Raw genomic sequence first — 21,452 nt, forward strand, 5'->3', positions numbered from 1 at the left:
AATGGCCAATGAAGTGGGCAGATGGAAGCCTGTTGGAGCTGCTGCCACACTTCTTTAAGGAGCCTGAAGTCTGGGGGGCCGGAAAATGGGCAGGGAAAGAATACCATTCACTGGCTCCACATCTAAAGCAGCAGCCAGCCTCAGCTTCCAGCTGTTTCTGCCAGGATGCAGGAAAGCACTCTCTAATCCCCGGACCCCCACAGACCTACTGAGAACATCAAGTCCATTGATAAACTGCAATCTCAGCAAGCCTCAGCTAAAGATGTTTCTTTAAAAGCTCAGTCTGGGCACTCAGAAAAATATCAGTTAACTGAAGGGCGCCCAGGGAACAGCCTTTAAAGTGATTAAGAAGAAAGATGACTTGGTTCATCTAAAATGATTAAACACATTAAATACAGATTGTGCTAATGGCTTCTCGGGATGTGTTCTCATCATCAGCCGCTGCTGATGATCCGAAGAGCAGCCGGTGGAGGATTAGGTGCTGTTGCGGGGTGCTCGGGTAGGGGCTGGGTATTCACATGGCAAAGATGCTGCCCTGTTCCCAGATGCTGTGCTTTTAATATCATATTCCGATGTTTTCTACGTTAGCAGAACAAGGTGCACATGAAAGAGATCGTTTTGCAAACTCAGATACTTATCATCTCCCGGAGCCTTTGTTTTTTCAAAATCCAGGGGCAGAAAACTACAGATGAATTAATAAAGACTACATCTCAGCAGTTTTTTAAATGTAATGTGAGCATGCATAAAAAGGGGGGGCATATCTTTGAACATAAACCTTAATAATTCTTCTCTTGTGGGTTTCCCAAGAAATTATTCATAGATGAAATAATGTTATGGTCATCATTTTCTCGTCAGAAGATTTGATGATTTAAAATGGCTTCTCAGAAAAAAAAAACAACAACAACACAAAACAAAACAAAAAATGGGGTGGGGGAAAAGAACTATTTGGGCCAGAAAATAATCACCAGATAACAGAAAGAATAATTTTACATATAAAAATAATTTCTGAACCTCAACTTAGTAACTTCCTATTAGTCACATGACACAAAATGAGTACAATATGGGAAACATCAAGTCAAAGCTCCTTCCCAAGCAAAAATAAATTTCATACGAGCAACAGCCAATTAACCACATTCTACCCCTGAGTCTTCCTCTTATTCCTCTCCTTGCCCTCAGATGTACAGAGAAAGTAGGGAAAGGTAAATAGTCTTCCAGGCCATTGGTCATCAAAAATCTATGCAGTCAGACTCCCAATAATCAGAGTCACTGTTCTTAGGTAAGGAATTTCAAAAATTTAATTCATACGACTGTCTAGTAACAATCACTCATTCTCTTAACAGATATGACTGTCATGTATGAGCCAACAATGTGCCAGGCTCTGGGAATACAGTAGTGGGCAAGACAACAAGCAGTTTACATTCTCTAGACAGACACCATCATGGCTGTGAAACTGATGCTCTGTAGAAAAATAAAGCAGGGTCAGGGGAGAGAGAATGAGCAGGGGGTGGAGGGGGTGCTGTCTGAAGTAGGAGAGGAGGCAGGAAAGCATTTTTTTTTTAACGTGCACAGAAAGAGGGAAAGGCCATATGATATTCTAGAGATGGTTAAATACCACTGGATTCAAAAATCTTAATGCATTTTATAAAGATTTCCACATGTATTCCTCACACCCATCCACCTGATGAGATAGGATCAATGCTATTCTCATTGCCTAAATCTCCTTAAGTTTGCCTAGAATCACACTGCTAGTAAGGGGTTATACTAGAACCAAGCCCCTACTTTTCTGTGACTTCTGCACAGGCAACGTCTGTAGAAGCAGTTTACTCTGTGCAATGGACGGCAAGAGCAGACACACTGACCCAGGGCTGCTGATTACCAAGGTCGCTATGAGCCAAACTCTGCGTGCAGATTTGCAGTGTCCAGACCTAGTCTGAGTCCCAGCTGTTGGCCGGGGCAGCAGCAGTGACTCCAACCACTTACCAGGAAGTGTGGATGGGCTTCTCCTTAAGAAAATGAAATGGTGAAGCCCAGAGACCATCTCATTTTTTTAAGTTTTAAAAAAATATATTTTATTGATTTCAGAGAGGAAGGGAGAGGGCTAGAGAGAGAGAAACATCAGTGATAAGAGAAAATCATTGACTGGCTGCCTCCTGCACAGCCCACACTGGGGATCGAGCCTGCAACTTGGGCATATGCCCTGACTGGGAATCGAACCGTGACCTCCTGGTTCATAGGTCGATGCTCAACCACTGAGCCATGCCAGGCCGTCTCATTTTTGACAGCAAAATAAAAACTGGAGAGAAAGGAAGACCATGTGAGCAAAGAGTGATCCATAGGGACTTCAAGGACATGTGTTCAGGATAGAAGATAGAAGAAAATGGGCTATTAAAAACCAGATGGTCCTTCTTCTTAAGAAAACTGAGAATAATAGCAAAGGTCCTCAAACATTATGAAGAAAACCTGTGGTTAGCTCAAGGGAGAGAATTCAGGAATTTGGGTGGGAGGTTTGAGGCACTAAATGTTGAGACCTCTTGTAAAAATGCTGTCTTTCAGGAACAATAAGGATGTGGCCGAGAACGAACACCGCTCCTGCTGACTCCTCTGGGAAGGACTGTCAACGTCAGAGAAGACTCCTGAAGCATCCCCAGACCAGGAAGGTGGGGTGGGACATGGAAGCACTTGGGGTAGAGTGGTGCAGTAGAGGTGGTTTCTTCTCTTCTGCTGATGTGAGGGTTAAAACTGCTAAATTAAGTTAGCGGCCATTACACTGAGGTGCTTCTAGTGCAGTGATGGCGAACCTATGACACGCGTGTCACTTCTGAACTCATTTTTTTGGTTGGTTTTTCTTTGTTAAATGGCATTTAAATATATAAAATAAATATCAAAAATATAAATCTTTGTTTTACTATGGTTGCAAATATCAAAAAATTTCTATATGTGACACGGCACCAGAGTTAAGTTAGGGTTTTTCAAAATGCTGGCACGCCCAGCTCAAAAGGTTCGCCATCACTGTATAGTGCCTGAGCAGCTTGCAGAAGCAAACCAAAACCTAAACCTGTCAATGCCTTAAGGTTAAGAAATCAAAACCTAAGGACAACCAACCACAAACGGCCAACTAGGCTTTCCCAAATAAGGCAACTGCTCAAGCTATAGCCAATCAAAAATTTTCCTGGCTTTGCTTCCTGTCTTCTCTATAAAAGTCTTGCCTTTGACTCTTGTTGGTGAGCTCACCTGACCACTTCTGGTTGGGCGCTGCCCGATTTTAATAGATATTTGCTCAAATAAACTCTTTAAATTTGTAAAATATACCCCAGTTTATCTTTTAACAGAATTTAGAGAGTATATAAAAACAGTTAATTACATAATTGTTGCTGAAGAAAACGATTTTATTTTCTAGATGAAAGCTTACTATACCAAAATAATATTTCTTATATTTTGGTATCTAGGGGGAAAAACACATATACACAATAATATTAATGACTTTCTTTGAATTCTTGGATTATATTTAGGTTTTCTCTAACTTCTAAATAAATATGTATAATTAAATTTTTTAATAATAAGAAAACCCAATACGCACACACACACACACACACATATACACACCCACATACATATACATGAGCATCTCGTAAGGATTGGCAAACACATTTGCCTGGAAACTAGCTGACCAAATAATGAAGCCTTTAAACAGAATATGGAGTTAGAAAAATGTCTGGATGAAGCTGTTAAACTGTTAACTGCAGAAGACATCAGAAATCTCATAGAAAGAACAACAACAATGGCAGGAAGGCCCAGGATTCCGACCAGACATCACTGAGATGATGTTTGGAAAGATGTTACAGAGCTTCAGATGCCTACTTATCAAAGCACAGAATGCAGTTACCAGACCAAATTAGTTAGAGACTTAAGTCAATGACAAAAACACGTTTCTGAGACTGTGATATAGGGCTTTCAAATAAAATATTGTTCAATGGAACAGCTCAGTTGGATACAGAGCTGCAATGGCCCCATGTGCACGTGGAAAAGGTACACGCTCCATGGCACACCAGAGGTAGCCATGGCAGAGCATTCGGGTATAGAGGAAAGAAGAGGGCAACTGACAAGCTATCATTTGGGAGACACACCTGACACTGTCTGGACAGTTTAAGGCAGTGGGTGATCACAAAATGACAAAAGGAGAAGAAATAAGGAGGGAATGATCAAATACCTATATATTTGCTGGAAGTTTCAACTGAAACTAGAATCTCTGATACACTTTGTCCTTGACATTCTGATAAATTAATCTCACAGAAAGTTGAACAAACTGCAACTTTGGATCTAACTCTGATCAACAAATGGTGGTTGGCAGGGGGGCGGGGGTGGTTGGGCAGCAAAGTAGCGAGCAGGTAAGGGGTAAAGAGCTTTGGCTGGTGAAGCAGAAACATTGAGAACTTAGAGGTAAGCACTCAAAGAGAAGTTCTCTATAGTTAGATTTGAACTCTAAAGTTTAAAAGAACTGATTTTAAAAGTTCAAAGAAAATATATGCTTGACCTGAAACTCAAAAGGAAAGATACTTCAAGAGGGAGGGCTCTCCAGAATAAAATTCTAACTATACAATTGCAAATTACCCCAGCAGATGAAAATGTAGAGCCATCTAAAGGTACTGATGTGATCCCCCAGGGGGCAGCCTAATGAGCTCAAATTTTTAAAGGACTCCTACAAAAAGATCAAGAGAAGGGTCCATATGAAAGAACATTAGCATGGTCCATATGAGCTTAAAGTTGCAAAAATGCTAAAGACCAAGAAAAAAAAAAGTGGGGGGGGGAGGGTGGAGGCCCACATTGCTTAAAAGTTATGTTTGAACTGAGAACAAGAAAGACACAGACCTGCTGTTTGGGACAGATGGTAGTTCTCAGATGATAAGACAGACAAGGATAATCTTCAGACGGGAAAGGAAGAACAAACCTTGCTAAGAGGGAAACGGATAAAGAGATCGGGACTTAGAGATCAAATGACTACTCTTGGCAGGTTGAATTTACCCCAGAGCACAAAGGAAACTACCAGCTGAACTGCTACCAATAATCTTTGCTAGATCCTGGTGGACCTGAGATCGGGTCAATTCAACAGGCCAAAGAAGGGCATGTGTAGTCCTAATTTTCAAAAAGAAAACAACAATGGCCGAAACCGGTTTGGCTCAATGGATAGAGCGTCGGCCTGTGGACTGAAAGGTCCCAGGTTCGATTCCGGTCAAGGGCATGTACCTGGGTTGCGGGCACATCCCCAGTGGGAGTGTGCAGGAGGCAGCTGGTCGATGTTTCTAACTCTCTATCTCTGTCCCTTCCTCTCTGTAAAAAATCAATAAAATATATTTAAAAAAAAAAAAAAAAAGAAAACAACAATGTATTTTGCAGACCATCTGGAAAATTCTAGAATAGTGTATGAAGTGCAAGGTCTACCTAGGAAAGGAAATGAGACTCAGAGGAGTAGACTCCTCCAGGACACGCTGGCTAACAGCAAGTAGCGCCAAAACGATGGGGCCACTGGGGGACTGTTTAGATGGGAGAACGTAAAAGACACTGGGATCTCAACGGAGGTTTGAAAAGTTCTTCCACGATAGCCTTGTGCCTGTGGACAGGATGAAGAAAAGTGGGCTGAATGACACTCTGCTCATGTTAATCGTGGAATCACTGAACTTACTGACATCAATCAGAAAAAGTCTCTAGTGGACTTGGAACATTAAATGAGGAGGTAGATTGAGGAAGGGAAAGCTTGTAAACTGTGATGAGAAACAGTGAAAAAAAACTTCAAGAGTGTGGCCTCAAAAAAAAAAAAAAAAAGATGACCCTGAAATACTTTAAGACATCATATAAGGAAGGAGATCAATAATTTCTCCGTAGCACCTCAAAATAAAAGAAAATGGCATGGACACTCTGGAGCTAGGGCACTTGGGGTCAATACGGTATCCAAACGAGCCAGTGGCCATCTGTTGAGGATGGGTGCTCAACAGCATAACCCAAGTAAGGTCCTGTCTTGGTTTATCACAACTTCGGGATAAAAATCAGGTCCTGAAATCAAGGTGTTGGTAGGGCTGCATTCCTCCTGGGGCCCTAGGAAAGAGTCTGGTTCCTTGCTTTTTCCAGCTTCTAGTAGCTACTTGCATTTCTTGGCTTGTGGCTTCTCCCTTGAATCACCCTGATCTCTGCTTCTAGGCCACATCTCCTCTGGCCCTGATCCTCCTGCCTCCCCTTCATGAAGACCCTTGAGATCACATACATCCCACCCTGGTAATCCCTTTAAAACCTTTACTTTAATCTCACCTGTAAAATTCCTTTTGCTATGGAGGGAAACAGTCTCAAATTTCAGGGAGCAGGACATGGCCATCTTTCGGGAGCCATTATTCTGTCTAGCACAGGCCCTCCCAAGCCTCAGAGATTCAGGAGCTGAAGACTCCCTGCTCTCCTCAGTGACAAGGGGCCTGAGACACACTGTTCCAAAACTTTAAAATCTAAACTATGAAATGATTCTTTTAAAGATATTGACAAAGTTGAACATGTCAGCTTGAGTGCAAGTTTAATGTAGTTAATTATAAACGCTGGACAGATACCAATCTTTTTCAAAAACGCTCATGTTAACCTAACGATTAAATATTAACTTTTTGGTAAGCCGAAAAGTTTATTTCCTTATAAAGCCCTATTTACGGGCTTACCTAACCTTTTAAATAGAGCAGCACCCATTACCAATGACCAGGTGGCTGTTTATAATCACCCTAGAGCTTCCTAGAACTGGGCTTTTTAAAAGGAGAAAGGCATGACATACTGTGGAAAGGTCATGAACATAATGCAATTCTCCAGACTTTGTTATCACTCTTCTCTTTCAGTTCACATTTAATCACCATCAACTCCCCTTGGCTCCAACCACCTGCCTCCAAACCCAACAATAGGTTAGTCTTTCAAACACAGCCTCCCATGTATATTTTCTTTGAAACTCAGCCCCAAATGAGAGACTTATAAAGATCAAAGGATTTATAAAATAATTTCCCCCTAAATTTCAAGTCAAGAGAAAAACTATTCATGCTGATTATAACCAAGTATAGTATAGAAAAATAAATCCACAAATACCATTTCTCACCAACAGTCTCATCCCCTTTGTATGTTAAATATCTATCTATCTATCTATCATCTATCTATCATCTATTTGCACATACACTGAGTGGTCAGATTATTATGACCACCCCATCAGTACAATGAAGTGAATTAGTTATGCAAATAATAATAATAATAAAACCTTGAGAGTATTTGCTTAGGAAGTTTTCAATATTCAGTATTTTTGGAAGTGTCAATGAAGTACTGATGGGGTGGTCATAATAATCTGGCCACTCAGTGTATACAGCTATTGCAGAACTGCTAACAAAAAGCAAACTGACTGGACAGGAAGAATTAAGGACAGCAAAATGATGACAGAATGAGGAAAGGGAAAGGAAATTCCTGCATGAGATGTAAGCCACAGGTGGAGAAGCAGTAAGTCTTACTCACTGTGATCTCCCCAGCACCTAATACAGGGCCTGGCAACTAGTGGGTGCTGAAATGCAGAGAAACACGAACCTAGCAACTGGCACAGAAGCACACACAGTTAAGCACTTGAAGGAATGTTGAACGGGTCCCTTCATGAGTAGAAATGATGGGACACAACACCAGCAGAGAAACAGGATGTTGGCCTTACTTTACTATCTTTGTCTGGTTTGGCTGCTGAACTGTTCCCACAAGCTGATGAAGCGCTGTCAGGAGAGGCGGGAAGTCCAGAGAGAATGGCCATTATCTGGCTGCTGGGCTCCGTCTCCAGGGAGGTGGAGGTGAGGCTGGGGGAGGTGATCGAAGCTGCTGCAGCACAGGCTAAGGGGGCGCTGGCTCGACCCATATTGATGGCAGCCATCGGAGGCGGAGGCTGTGGGGAGGCCAAGGGGTGATGGGGCAGGCCCACAGACGCAGGGCCTAGCCCGCTGGCATTCTGTACTTGGATGGGCGTCACCGCTGCCGTAGGGCGTTCTTGGTTGTGTGCCAAAACTAGTAAATGACAGGAGGGAACACGGTAAGATTCAACCTTCCAATAAACGCTGCTCATCAAACTATGAGTCATTTCATTGCATCCGTCCATAATGAAAGGTTGCTACTGCATTTATTACAATAAATAATGGATGTGTGGTGGTTCAAAAGCACTTCATCTTAGCTGGGTCCCTGGATGCATTTCCCTTCCAGATCCGCTCTGGAGTCTGTTGAATGCCTAGAACAGCGATGGCGAACCTATGGCACGCATGTCAGAGGTGACATGCGAACTAATTTTTTTGGTTGATTTTTCTTTGTTAAATGGCATTTAAATATATAAAATAAATATCAAAAATATAAATCTTTGTTTTACTATGTTTGCAAATATCAAAAAATTTCTATATGTGACACAGCACCAGAGTTAAGTTAGGGTTTTTCAAAATGCTGACACGCCGAGCTCAAAAGGTTCGCCATCACTGGCCTAGAAGCTTAGCTGTAACCCCAAGGACCTTCAGTTAGAGAAAGAAGGCCTTTCCATGGGATGAGAGACTCGAAGCCAGTATCTGATGGTGGTCTACACTGTCAAACTGCACTGGCCTCCGGTCCTTTTTAAAATGATTCTCTCTTCTTATTAACCATTTTCTTTCTTTGTTTTTTTTTGTGTTTTTTTTTTTTTCAGAGAGAAGTCACAGTTTACTCCCATTGTTACCCAAGACTCTTGGTAGGTATTCAATGTTATAGAAAAAAGAAAACGATTTAAGGTCCCACTGGGTCTAAGATAGACTTGTGACTAAATTCATAAAAAATTATCCGCACACCGGTTGGCTGCAGTAGATGTACAGTGAGATTTGAGATCATATGATCCTGGCTACAGAAGTCCTATTTTTCAAATACTACTGACATTCTTAGGATCGGCCTAGTCTCTTTCAGGCTTTCGATCTACACATCAGGGAAGGCTTGGCCAAAGTAAGCAGACGTAGAGTGCCACTGCCTGGACTCTGCCTACTTCCACTTCCTGTTATTTGTTATTTTACATCACATCTGCTTTTGTCAACATCTGTCACGGAAGACCTGATACTAGGCAGACGACCCTTTTCCTGATGCTTCCCAGTCCGGTTTCCTCCTTACCTGTCCTCACAGCATTACGGGCCTGGTTGACCGTCATCTGCCCCGTCATGTTCAACAAGACCTTAGCCTGAGGACTCGTGTGCATGTGAGCTGCTGACACCACTGCTGTGGGGACCACATTGGGACTCCCGGCCATACCATTTCCCTGGAGCTTCTGGGCAGGCCCTCCTGCAGTGGAGGGACTGACCATGGTCACCCCCCGACTTGTCTGACCAGCTGTAGACACAGGAACTTTAGCTTGGGAAGCATTTGTCATCGCCCTGCCGAAACAGAAAAACAGACAGCCCCATCCATTAGGGAAGTGGGGGACAGAACAATTAAAAGGAAAAAAAAAAGACTCAAAGCTTTAAGACAAACATTTTAAAAAATGAATGGGATTATTTTTACAAAGTGTAAAAATAGCAAATTCAAACTCACAATGGCCCTGAGGCAGAGAAAGGTCTTGCAATGTATTCTGAGTCACAGAAAATCATGTATTGTATTTTCTGCTCAAGAACATCCAGTTACCGGGCTCAGCTTCTCACACCAAGGCCGAACCCCTCCACTGACTTGAGGCCCTGGATTCTCCTACTTCTGCTATCCAAGAAGCCAGGCTTGTGACCTTACAATCACATGTCCATGGCCCTGCCCATGTTTTCTGCCCTTCTCCTATTTGCCCCCAGCCCCACGTCACTCAAGGGCTTGTGTACATGCATGTGGGTGCACATACACATATACACACACTCTCGGACTGTCCTCCCCAGCTTCTCTTGACTTACCCTAATCTCATTTGTTTCAAGATCCAGCAGAAATCCCATCATTTCAAGAAGCCTTGCCTAAGGCTCAGGCTGAAGACTTTATGATTATCTTTCATGTGGATTTCTCTGTCCTATGACCCTGATTAGAAAAATGAGTGTATTGTTTTTTAGTTAATTCCTTATTAAATATTCCTGACTCAGTCAAAGTTCCTTGAAGACGGGGCCAGTGTGCAATGGTTCTTTTCCATTTCTCCAGGATTTGTAGTTGTAGTGGTACCGCCAGCTCTAAACAAATACTTAGTGGTTGAATTTAATTAAATTAGGTTTGGCATAGTTTTGTGTAATGCTTTTTTAACATTCTAAATTCATTTAAACATCAATTCTATTTATAGTAACTTTCTACTAAGTAGGCTACTTCATTAACTTGAACGTCCTTATTATGTACCATGAGGAGTAACAAAGAATTAGTTCTAAGTAAGCAACTCTCCAGAGACTTTAAATAATTTGTTTTTGAGTCTTATGAAAATGTTTTCCTTTACTAACTTAATATTTTGGTTTTGGTTTATTTTACTTCCCCTAGTTGTTTCTGGTTTGTTGTTGTTGTTTTGTGTGTGTGTGTGTGTGTGTGTTTCCCACCAGGAAGGGCCTAGCTGAATCTACCTTCTGGATCCTGAATGTAGATTTTAACATATACAGAAAACAAGGTTTATATCGATTAAAAATCTGCAAGTCAAATGAAAGCTAGCACCCTGTCACCATCTGCAACAACAGTGATTTATATTTGATTAGGCTGCTGGCCAACCTATAAGTCAAGGCCAACAGCTGACAAACATGTCAATTCATTAAACCATTTATTCAGAATCAGAGGGTTTAAGGAATGATTTATCACAGTTAAACCTGGGCCATTTAAGAGCCCGGTGGCCAGAAACTGAGGCTCCCTGAATGTCAATGCCATTAAGGGCATTCCATTCAGTTTCCAAGGCTACTTTCCTCAGTGACCAGAAGGTGGGCTTATCTCGAAATGAAATAAAGAACATTTTGTATATCTAACAGCCCGACTTCCCATTACCCTGTAACAGCCCTTCTCCACCTCAGTGACATCTGGGGCCAGCTAATTCCGTTCTGTGGGAGGGGCCCTGTGTACTGCAGCACCTTCGGCAGCATCCTTAGCTTCAGTGCACCAGGTGCCAACAATAGCCTCCCCCCCCCCGCCAGTGCCAATCAAATGTGTGTCCACACATTGCCAAATTCCCCCAGGGAAGCAAAATCACCTTCAGTTAAGAAGGATAGAGGATCTATGCCATAGCTAAGGAATTTTATTTCTGACTGTATTACAGAAATTAATTGCCAGAATTCAGAGGTAATCAAGCTATTAGAACAGAGTCAGACCACCTGGGTTTGAGCACTTCTTCACTATGTGATCTCAGACCAGTTATTTAATCTCTTTGTACCTCCATTTCCTCATCTATCAAGAGGGGATAACAGAAACTACCACAACGAGTTGTTCAAGGACTTGGAGTGAACGTGTGCAACCCATTTAGAAATCTGCCTGCCTGGCATATAGCAAGCATTATAGAAACATGGAAGTATTAATAATATAGCTTTTGTTTAGATGAAACATTATGCTCTTCCCAGCAGAAAAAATTCTGAAAATGGTCTTTTACATGTTACTTAAAGCAAATAACTTAAAACCCAGTACATTTATTTGTAGAAACCTACAATTTCACATAGAGCCATGTGAAAAGTAAGCCAAGCATTTTAGAGTTAGAAGGGATCTCAGCAAGCACAGATACAGACTTTTTTTTAAAATGTTGGCTGTGTAACAGGCAATTATAACTTGAGAAGGAATCTGGACAGGCTGAGAGCCATGGAGAAGAACAAAGCTTCTCTGTTTGGAACTTAGTAAACCACTTGTTCAAAGCCATACCTTGTGACGGGTGCCACATAATTACCAGGGAAAACCCCGATCTTGCTGGTATGCATCGATGTCCCTTTGAACCAGCCATCCTGGCAACGTTCAAACACTAAAAACATCTCCCCTTTCCTCAGCTCCAGCTCATCCTCTTTCCGGGGAGTGTATGGATATATAGCAACATACCTGGAATAGAAAGAATATCTGATTTCGGGCTGAGTAACCACCAAAACCCAAGATGCTCAAAGCTCGTCCATGGTATAAAGTCTTGAATATCTTGCACAAATGAAAACAGAAAGTACAGTCCTTTCATCTGTAAGCAGTATTGGTACTTGTCCGCTGAAAGCTTTTGCCATCGACATTGAAAAGGCAGAGCCCCACCCCCCCCGCCCCCAAAGAAAAAGAAAGAAAAGGCAGAAGCCTTCCTGATTAAGAACTGCCAACCTGGTCTTACCCCCCCACTGCCCCCGTGTGAAGGTGACCACCCCACCAAATGGTATTTGCCGGGTGTGAAAGAATTAAGGCAGCTTCCCAGAGTGCCTAACCTGCTGCTGGGGATTAGGCACCCACTGGGACAATTGAGCTCTTCAAATGGCACTTGTTAGGCTTGGAGAGTCGCCCCAAATGTGGGCATATGGTGTGAAATCCCACCGGGAGGCACAACATGCTGCCTTCCGCACACAGGCTGAACCCAGAGGCTTGGGCTGCACCTGCTTTTGTGTGCTCAGCCAGGAACAAGACTGAGTTGGAAAAAGTCAAAGGGAAATAGAAGTCCAGATCACAGAGCGTACAGAAGAGCCCCACCACGCAAGGTGACTGTGCCACCACCATAAGGGAAACCAGGCAGGCTACGCTAACCAGTTGTTCTTCCCAGGGCTAACCTGTTCCACGTATAAACTCACACAATATAAGATCCACGAAAACCTAGCTGTATTCTGCCACGGATAAACTCTGAATGAGATAACTAGACTTTTCTGGGTACGAGGGACTTCCAGCTTTTCACATGCGTACTACAAGTAGACCTGGTTTGTATGGAATACCTTTTCATTCCTTAGTATCCCAATGCAAGGAACGAAAATGAGACAAAAAGGCAGCTCCGTACACATATAATATTATGAAGAAGCAAACAGCTGTCTCCCTAAACTCTGAAAGGCCTTCCCTCAGCAGGACGGCTGCCTAGCGAGCGCTTGTATTGGGCCCATTTTGTTTCAGCAGTCTCCTCATTATATGCATGACTGGGTAGAAGTTTGCAGAACACAAACCACTTTGGAAGCCATAAGCCTGTCAGCAGCTCATATCAGAAAGGTGTTTCTCTGCCTCTGCTCTTTGGGCTAAGTTTGAAATGCACGTTTAAGCAGCAATAAATGACACCCTCACTTACACGCTGGGGCGAGTCTGAGGTCGTAAATGTGCAATCTGGTCAGTGGGCCCCGCTGTGGGCCTGGGTCCTGTTCCAGCAGCAGCAGCAGCAGCAGCAGCAGCAGCAGCAGCGCCAGGCGGTGTGGAGACCAGGAGAGGGGGCGGGGGCAGAGGAGGGTTCATAGTCTGGTATAAGAACGAGAGGGAACAAAAAGGAACACAATGTTTATTTACATCTTTTATGGGAGGTGGGAAGGAAAAGGAATCAGAAATCCATGGGAAAAGACTTCAATGGAATCCAAACAGAACAGAACCAGCAAGCTACCTAAGATGAAAGCCTCCTTAAAACAAAATAAACAAACAAACAGCCCTCCCCCCCCCCCCACCACAAGACTCCCGTCTTGTTCTTCTTTAAGATCTTAAAGCCATGGCAATTTTTTCCAGCGAACAGGTAAGTAATCCTGCTTGGGAGGAGGGAAAGAAAGAAAAAAAAAAACACCACACGAAACAATTGTGTGTAATTTTAAGATGAATAAGACTTTTAAGTATAAGACTTGGCCAAGAATCCAAATGCTTTCCAAAGGGGCAGCTATAATGTCACACTGCTTGCTGGGAATTAATTTGTGATTGTTTCTGTAACTTGAAACTTAAACACAATGCAAAACAATAGGGCTGCACTATATCGCAAGCCATGCCTTCAGAAGAAAATTTCCTTTGATGCCTGCTCTCCACAAAGCCCAAACAATAGCAAGCCACAATCACTGGGCTGTTGTTGCTACTTTTGCTTATTCTTTTCTTAACTCTGCCAGCGTTTGAAATTTAGGACTATCAAGGCTGGTAATCTTTAACAAGTACACCAGTGAAAAGCTGCTGGTTCTTTTATGGGCACAGACTAATGGGGTTCTGCCTACAGGATTCCATGCCTTTTGGAAATCAATGGAGCAATTGTTACCTTCTGATCCACACACCCCAGATAATTCTTTAGGGTCTGTATACTGAAACTCCTGGGAACACAGGCACAGAAAGACCCGACTGAACCCCCACCCCACCCCACCCTCCCCAAATCTTTGAACCACTAGATGTAAAAACTGAATCCAAGGAGAGAGGAGGAGTCAAGAATACACCTATGAAAGCACAGATGGCTGAGACACATCAGCATATTAATAAGAAAAATCCAATGACTTCTAAACATAGATCCTAACAGTCATTTCATGTCTATTTTTTTGAAATAAAAACTTGAATCTCATCAACAACACTAACTGCATCTGTCTATTCAAGTACATAGCTCCACAAACATAATAAACGAAGTGGAACAATTTTCCAATTTCTAGACAAGCATGTTGCAACTGTCTCACACACTCTTATTTAGTTTTTTTGCTAAAGTGATTTCCCCCACACAGCAGCTGAAGGGGTGCAGAATAGCCAGTGCAGAAATACATGGGGCGCAGAGCTGCTTACACAGTGCTCACCCGGACGAGGCCAAGGGCAGCTCAGAAAGCCAGAGCTTCCAGGACGTTCGTCACGCTCCCCATAGGAACGAGGGCAGCATTCACATTTGTCACAGCTTTGGAACTGGCACAGACTTGGGCTCAGAGCCTCCAAACCCTTTAACCAGGAGAAGGACAAGCCTTCGTTCCATTTGCTCTCCTCCCAGTGACACAGTGGAGAGAAGGAACGCGAATCCTTGGTAAAACGCTCAGCAAACGTGACCTGGGCAGTTAGTTCGTGGGCAATGACACACCGGCGGCTCGACAGGTGAGGTAACAAGTCCAGACTGTACCGCGACTAATATACCACCGGAGATTATAAAATTACCACTTAGCTGGTTCCCATTTAAACCTTCCTAAACCCAAAACAGCGTGACTGTGGCGAGACAGAAGACAAATGGCACGTGCGCGACAAGAGCCGCGCAGTCACCGCTCCTAGGAATTCCTGAGCACAGTACCGAAGGCACAGAACCAAAAGGCTCCATTTCTCATTTTTTGCAGAACCCCATCTTTAAGAGGAAACGAAATGAACATCGCCTGTTTATTTTAACTTATTAAAACAGAGGCAGTATTAAATCGGTCCTAAGAAGAAGGAGGCAAGGACATCGACAGGTCTGATCAAAATATACATCACATTTTGTTAACAAAACGTAAAAATAGGTCACCTCTTGTATCACAGTAAACAAATGTTCCATGCATGTTCCTTTTACAAAGAGTAAACAGTAGGCATTTAAAATGTGGATAAAAGAGGATATTCTAAAAGACCCCAAAGGTTGTGCTTGAAACAGTCTTAAAAAATAAAAAATCGGACAGGATTTTTCCCAATGCTGGGTTACCCATCTTTGGGGAAATGTGCATATGTGAGTGCATGTGTATTCGTGGGTATAGAAGCACACAGACAAAGGCCAAGAGGGAGAGTCTGATTAAAATCAGATTCCTAGATGTTGCTCAGCCCTGCGGGGCTGGTAAAATGATAGGGCTCTGGTGAGGCCAGGGCTGTGACACACTAGGAAGTTCTGTGGGTTGCTTTATAAACAACCTCAACTGAAATAATCTGGCGATGTGGAAGTTCAAAAGGTAATCCGCTGTAGGTTACGCTTCGGGCAGTTTGCTATCCTGCAAGACCTGAAATTTCCACAGCGCAAACCACAGCCTTCCTTTCACTCACCCAGAGCTGACCCGGAGACCCGCCCGTCTTCTCACAGCCCGGGCCAGCGTGGCTGCAGAGGCCAACACGCACGCTCCACCAGCAGGAAAAAACAAACGCGTCCATGGCCCTGCTAGGAGCACAGGTGACACTTTGCTAATAATACGTCGTTAACGTACCACTGTACAGAACCAGATAGATACCACAGTGAAATGCCACGTTCACCAGCAACTGCATGGGTAATAGAATTGGGGCCTCACAAGTGTTCATCCCTTGAGTTTCACGGAAACTCAGCAAGTCTGTGTGATCAAGGTAAAGTTGTCCATAGCTATGGCCCAGGCCACAGAAATACTGATGTAGAACACGTGATGTTATTCTGACATGCATTAAAAATGAGCTTCCTGTTTCTGCAGATTCAGACCTTCCGTTTACCAGTATGTGGTAATGGTCTGAGGCGAGAATGACTACTTTTGAACAACATTTAGCTCAAATACAGGCCTTAGTGGTCAGCTACTGTAAACTGGTCATATTTTGAGTGTCCAGGTTCCCTCCCACGACCCTCTGATCTTGAAAGAAGATGAAGTTTTACATAGTAGAAGAATAGTTGTTGGGGGCAGAAAACACAGATTCTAACCCAGGCTCAGCCATCTAAGGCAGTCCTTGATGCCTCCCATTTGCTAGAGTGAGCACCAGAAAAGAAGTGCTCTCTCTCAGACTGGATTGCAGGCCACTGACCAGCCACATCTGCTACTGGACACTGTGCATGAAAAGTTCAGTTACTGGGTGTGAGACCCCTTCTTTTGCTCCTCCTTTTGCCCTTTCATGAAACCAGCCCAGATACTGTTTAAACGATCTGGATTTGGCCAAGGACAGACTGCAAGGTCCACTATGTCTTTTTATTTGTTTTTCTTTTGCTTTGGGTTTAATGTATATAGCAACCAGTAAAATCACTTGTCCAGCCCTGGCCCGTGTGCTCAGTGGTTAGAACGTTGGCCCATGTGAAAGGTCATGGGTTCAATTCCCGGTCAAGGAATTGGATACTTGGAATGCAGGTTGATCCCGTCCCCAGTCAGGGTGTGTGTAGGAGGCAACCAATCGATGTGTCGCTCTCACATCGATGTTTCTCTCTCTCTCTCCTCCCTCTTCCTGCCCTTCCTTCCACTTTATAAATCAATGGGAAAAATATCCTCAGGTGAAGATTGAAAAAAAAAAATCCTCTGTCCAAACTTCAGTAAGGAAGTTATTCTCATCAGGCAATGTCATCAGGATTGACACTGAAATAAGACCCAGTATCAAAATCCTGACACTTATAGTTAAGTACTGAAATGATATCTCTTCCCTGAAATGATATCTCTTCCCTGTTAGAATTAAAGTTTCAGACTTTAATTCTAGCCCCCATTAAAAGAAATATTTCTTAAAATTTTTTATTTTTTATTGAATTTATTGGGGTGACATTGGTTAATAAAATTATATAGGTCTCAGGTGTACAATTCTATAATACATCATCTGTATGTTGTATTGTGTACCCATCCAAAGTCAGTTTCCCTTCCATCACCATTTTTCTCCCCTTTACCCTCTTCGACCCCCCTTCCTCCTCCGATAATCACTGTTGTCTGTGTCCATGAGGACTGTGGATTTTTTTGCTTAATCCCTTCACCTTTCCCACCCAGCCCCTCCAACCCGTCCCCTCTGACAGCTGTCAGTCTATTCTCTTTATCTATGAGTCTGTTTCTATTTTGTTTGTTAGTTTATTTTGTTCATTAGAGTCCACATATAAGTGAAATCACATGCTACTTGTCTGACAGACTTATTTCACTTAGTATAACGCTCTCCAGGCCCATCCATGCTGTCGCAAAAGGTAAGATTTCCTTCTTTTTTATGGCCAAGTAGTATTCCATTGTGTAAATGTACCACAGCTTTTTATTCATCTACTTATGGGCACCTGAGCTGTTTCCAAATCTTAGCTATTATAAGTGATGCTGCAATGAACAGAGGGGTTTAAACTGGGGCAAAGACTTACCTGTAAAGTGCTTTGCACTGGAGTTTTAGCTACAAGGTCAACAGACAATGAAGGGTTCATTTTCTTTCCAACTGTCCCTTATGTGTGCATCCCCCTCACATACCTCCCAAAATAAAAAAGTGACCGAAGGACAGACTTGGGGCATTTCTGGATCCTATGGGCAAATACCACTTACTATCCCCCAACTCATAATTATTTCTTTGTAAATCTGATTTCCAGTCAACCCACTCTCAACCCTACACATGAACCTCTCTGGACAGCCTGTCCGTGTACTGGACACAGACGCAGGTGCACCAGCTGGTGATGAAACAGGCCCAGCTGCTGCTGGGCACGCGCCCGCCAGTTAACAGTGTTACCAGTTTCAGCAGCCTCACCATCTGCACAAGGCAGTGTGTGTACAATTAATTAAGTATTTTACCTTATTTTTTATGCAATGAGTAGAAAGTAGAAAGGTGAAAGTACTGATACTAGTGATTAAAAAAAATAATTTAGGTATCAGAATCCAATAAAATTAAGATAAAGATGAAAAGGAGTGAGTTGTCTCAGGTGGATGTTCACTGGAATTAAACCAGTCAACTGTGGGTACAGCTTTGAAGAAAAAACATTAAAGAATCTATCTAAAAATGCCAGAAGTCAATGCTTAGAAGATTATGTCTAAAGGGGAAGATGGAATTAAGAATTTTAAAAAAACCTCTTGGGGAATGGAATTTCGCTCACAAATTGTGTATTTATTGTTCTGCAGTTGATCTGTAAGAAGAGATACCTGTACTAGTTAATTGACTTTGTATAAATTACATAAGGTCTCCAGGCCTTAATATATGGGCCTGTGAGACGGCCTTATAATTAGAAATAGTTCAGGTGCGCTGCCTTTCCTGTGCCGGGAGCACCACAGAAGCTCATAAATGGCAGCTACGGTTGTGATTCGTGAGACTGGGAAGTCCGAGACGGCCTTACTGACTCATCTCTGTGCTGCCGGCACCGGCCTTGGCAGACAGAGATAACAAATCCTCAGTGAGTGTTTCACGAGTGAGAAAACATGCTGTGCCTCCATCCCTTAGAACAACGTGCAAGGATCCAAAGGCCTGTTTCTGAGATGCTGGAGTTCTTTTCTGTTGCTATGACGGTGTTGGCCATATCCTACCCCTCATCCTGAGGCTCAGAACTCCTGCCAATCCCAAAGGCTCTCCTTCTTCCTCTCAAACTGCCAGGATGGCAGTCCCATCCTTTCACTTCCAGAGACTTTCCCTGATCCTGTCGATTGCAGTAAATTCTGGACTATAATGAATTAATTACATATTGGCTCATCTGAGAACCTGACATCATTTACATTTTGTTTACTTTTTTAAACATATTTTTATTGATTTCTGAGAGGAAGGGAGAGGAAGAGATAGAGAGAGAGAGAGAAACATCAATGATGAGAGAGAATCATTAATCGGCTGCCTCCTGCATGCCCCATACTGGGGATTGAGACCATAACCCAGGCATGTGCCCTGCCCCGGAATCAAACCATGACCTCCTGGTTGATAGATTGACCTTCAATCACTGTCGTCCTTCAACCACTGAGACACACCGGTGAGGCTAATTTTGTATCTTTAAGCTGTGTGTGTGTGTGTAAGTAACATAAAAATAGGGTAACACATTTTTGGAATGTAATCTGTTTATAAGTTGGCTATGGGCTATATTTGGCCTTTAATGACCTGGGCACCCTGTGACATCTTACAGCTAAACACCTCTCAGCCAGCACAGAGGATCAGGGATTATGAATCACTTGTTTACAAAGCTCTCCTGACACTGTACAGAAGATACAAGACTAAGGGTTTCATCCTCCCCCCTTCCAAAAATTAGTTGGAAAAAACCCTTACTACTAATAATAGACTAATGTCTGAATCAGATAGATGTAATAACAGTTTGTTCCTAAGATTAGATATTTAACATTTTAATAGTTCCTTGTGAAATGTATGAGACAATATGCTCATAACTTCATTTGGCATAAAAGATTAAAAATTATCAATTCATAGAAAAAGCTTTCATTTTCTACTATAGTGGCGGCATTTATTACCTATAAATCCACGCCATGAAAAGCATGGTTTCCTTCCTACCAGGCTGCATGCTATTGCTGCAATACTGCTCAAAGTCTTGGGAAATACCTCAAATTTCAAAAAAGGATACTCGCCGTGATTAAGGAGAAATGCAGAGGGTACCGTCTCCTGAGAGTCTTTTAGACTTAAACCCAACATTTAAAATGCAAAACATTTCTGCCAACCTACCAGGGGCTTTGAGATCTAGACATCTCCTGGGATGACAGATATGTCTGTTTATAACTCGTTTTTCAGTAAGTGAAATTGGCACAGTAGACATACCATTTAATAAACCTTCCTCTTGCTTAACATGCAAGCTTTCTCATGGAATCCCAGGATGAAATCGCTGAATGTGAATTAATTTTTATATATTCATGCTCTGTTGTGACCTGTCCCCTTGACTGGCCTGACAGTGCTCCTCCAGCTAAGAGCAACTGGCCATTTCGCACATGGTAAAATTTGTAACCCACAAGGGGTGAGATTAGGCTCTGTGTCTTTTCCACTAATTAACTTTTCTAAGACCAGGAATATCAGGTTTTTTCCCCTGTTAAGAAAACAAGTCAGAGGCCCAGCCAGTGTGGCTCAGTGATCCTATGAACCAGGAGGTCACAGTTCAATCCCTGGTCAGGGCACATGCCCAGGTTGCAGGCTCCATCCCCAGTGTGGGGCATATAGGAGGCAGAGGCCCAGCCAGTGTGGCTCAGTGATCCTATGAACCAGGAGGTCACAGTTCAATCCCTGTCCTCTCTCTGAAATCAATAAAAAACACTAAAAAAAAAAAAAAAGAAATCAAGTAAGAATTTTCCATGCCAAGCAGTCATCTGGAATGGGAATACCAACTGGTTGTGCAAGTGTTGGGGTGGGAAGGGAAGGGGGGGAAAGAGGGTCCTCTCCAGAGGTGAGAGGGCAGGATGATTACGGTACTTGGCTCCAATCAAAACACCCGGGTGCTACCAGAATCTCAGGGAAACCACATGTCGATAAGTTAACTGAATTTCACCATCTCCCCAGATGGATTAATGCAACTCACCCTTCCAATCCAAACACTTGTACTATCAAGGAAGCTATAATGTTCTGGGAACATTAAAAAACAAACACACAAAAAACTACAACTTTGATCTTCAACCAGAACATTATTTTTTTTAATTTATTTTACTTATTTTTTTTTAATCTTTTGTTGTTAATCCTCACCCAAGGATAGTTTTTCCACTGATGTTTAGAGAGAGTGGAACATTGCTTGCCTCCTGTATGCATCCCAATCGAACCTGCAAACTAGGTATGTGCCCTGACTGGAATCGAACCAGCAACCTTTTGGTGCATGGGGCGACGCTCCAACTAATGGAGCCACCTGGCCAGGGCATAACCAGAACATTATCAACTTCCATGTAAATACAAGAACATGCTTAACTCTATAAAATCTTTCCAAAAGTCTAAGTCAAGCTAGGTAATAACTGCATTTATTTATATCCCACCTTGTTTCAAAGTCAGTTTTCAATGATTTATAAAATGTATCAAGACAAACATAAAAGAAGAAAAATGGGGCAAAAGGAAACTGAGGACAATAA

At 42.7% G+C, this 21,452-nt stretch overlaps 1 protein-coding gene across 1 annotated transcript in view; it reads right to left on the bottom strand.

Annotated features, from left to right (window-relative positions):
- The window catches only part of SH3RF1 (SH3 domain containing ring finger 1), a 163,404-nt gene that overhangs the window by 11,943 nt on the left and 130,009 nt on the right, over positions 1-21,452 (bottom strand). Inside the window, 4 exon segments of the mRNA XM_006081884.3 lie at positions 7,700-8,040; positions 9,148-9,407; positions 11,812-11,982; positions 13,178-13,341. Of these exon segments, the coding sequence (XP_006081946.1) occupies positions 7,700-8,040; positions 9,148-9,407; positions 11,812-11,982; positions 13,178-13,341 (936 nt within the window).

The sequence above is a fragment of the Myotis lucifugus genome, unplaced genomic scaffold, assembly GCF_000147115.1.
Source record: "Myotis lucifugus unplaced genomic scaffold, Myoluc2.0 scaffold_1, whole genome shotgun sequence".
Taxonomy (NCBI): Eukaryota; Metazoa; Chordata; class Mammalia; order Chiroptera; family Vespertilionidae; genus Myotis; species Myotis lucifugus.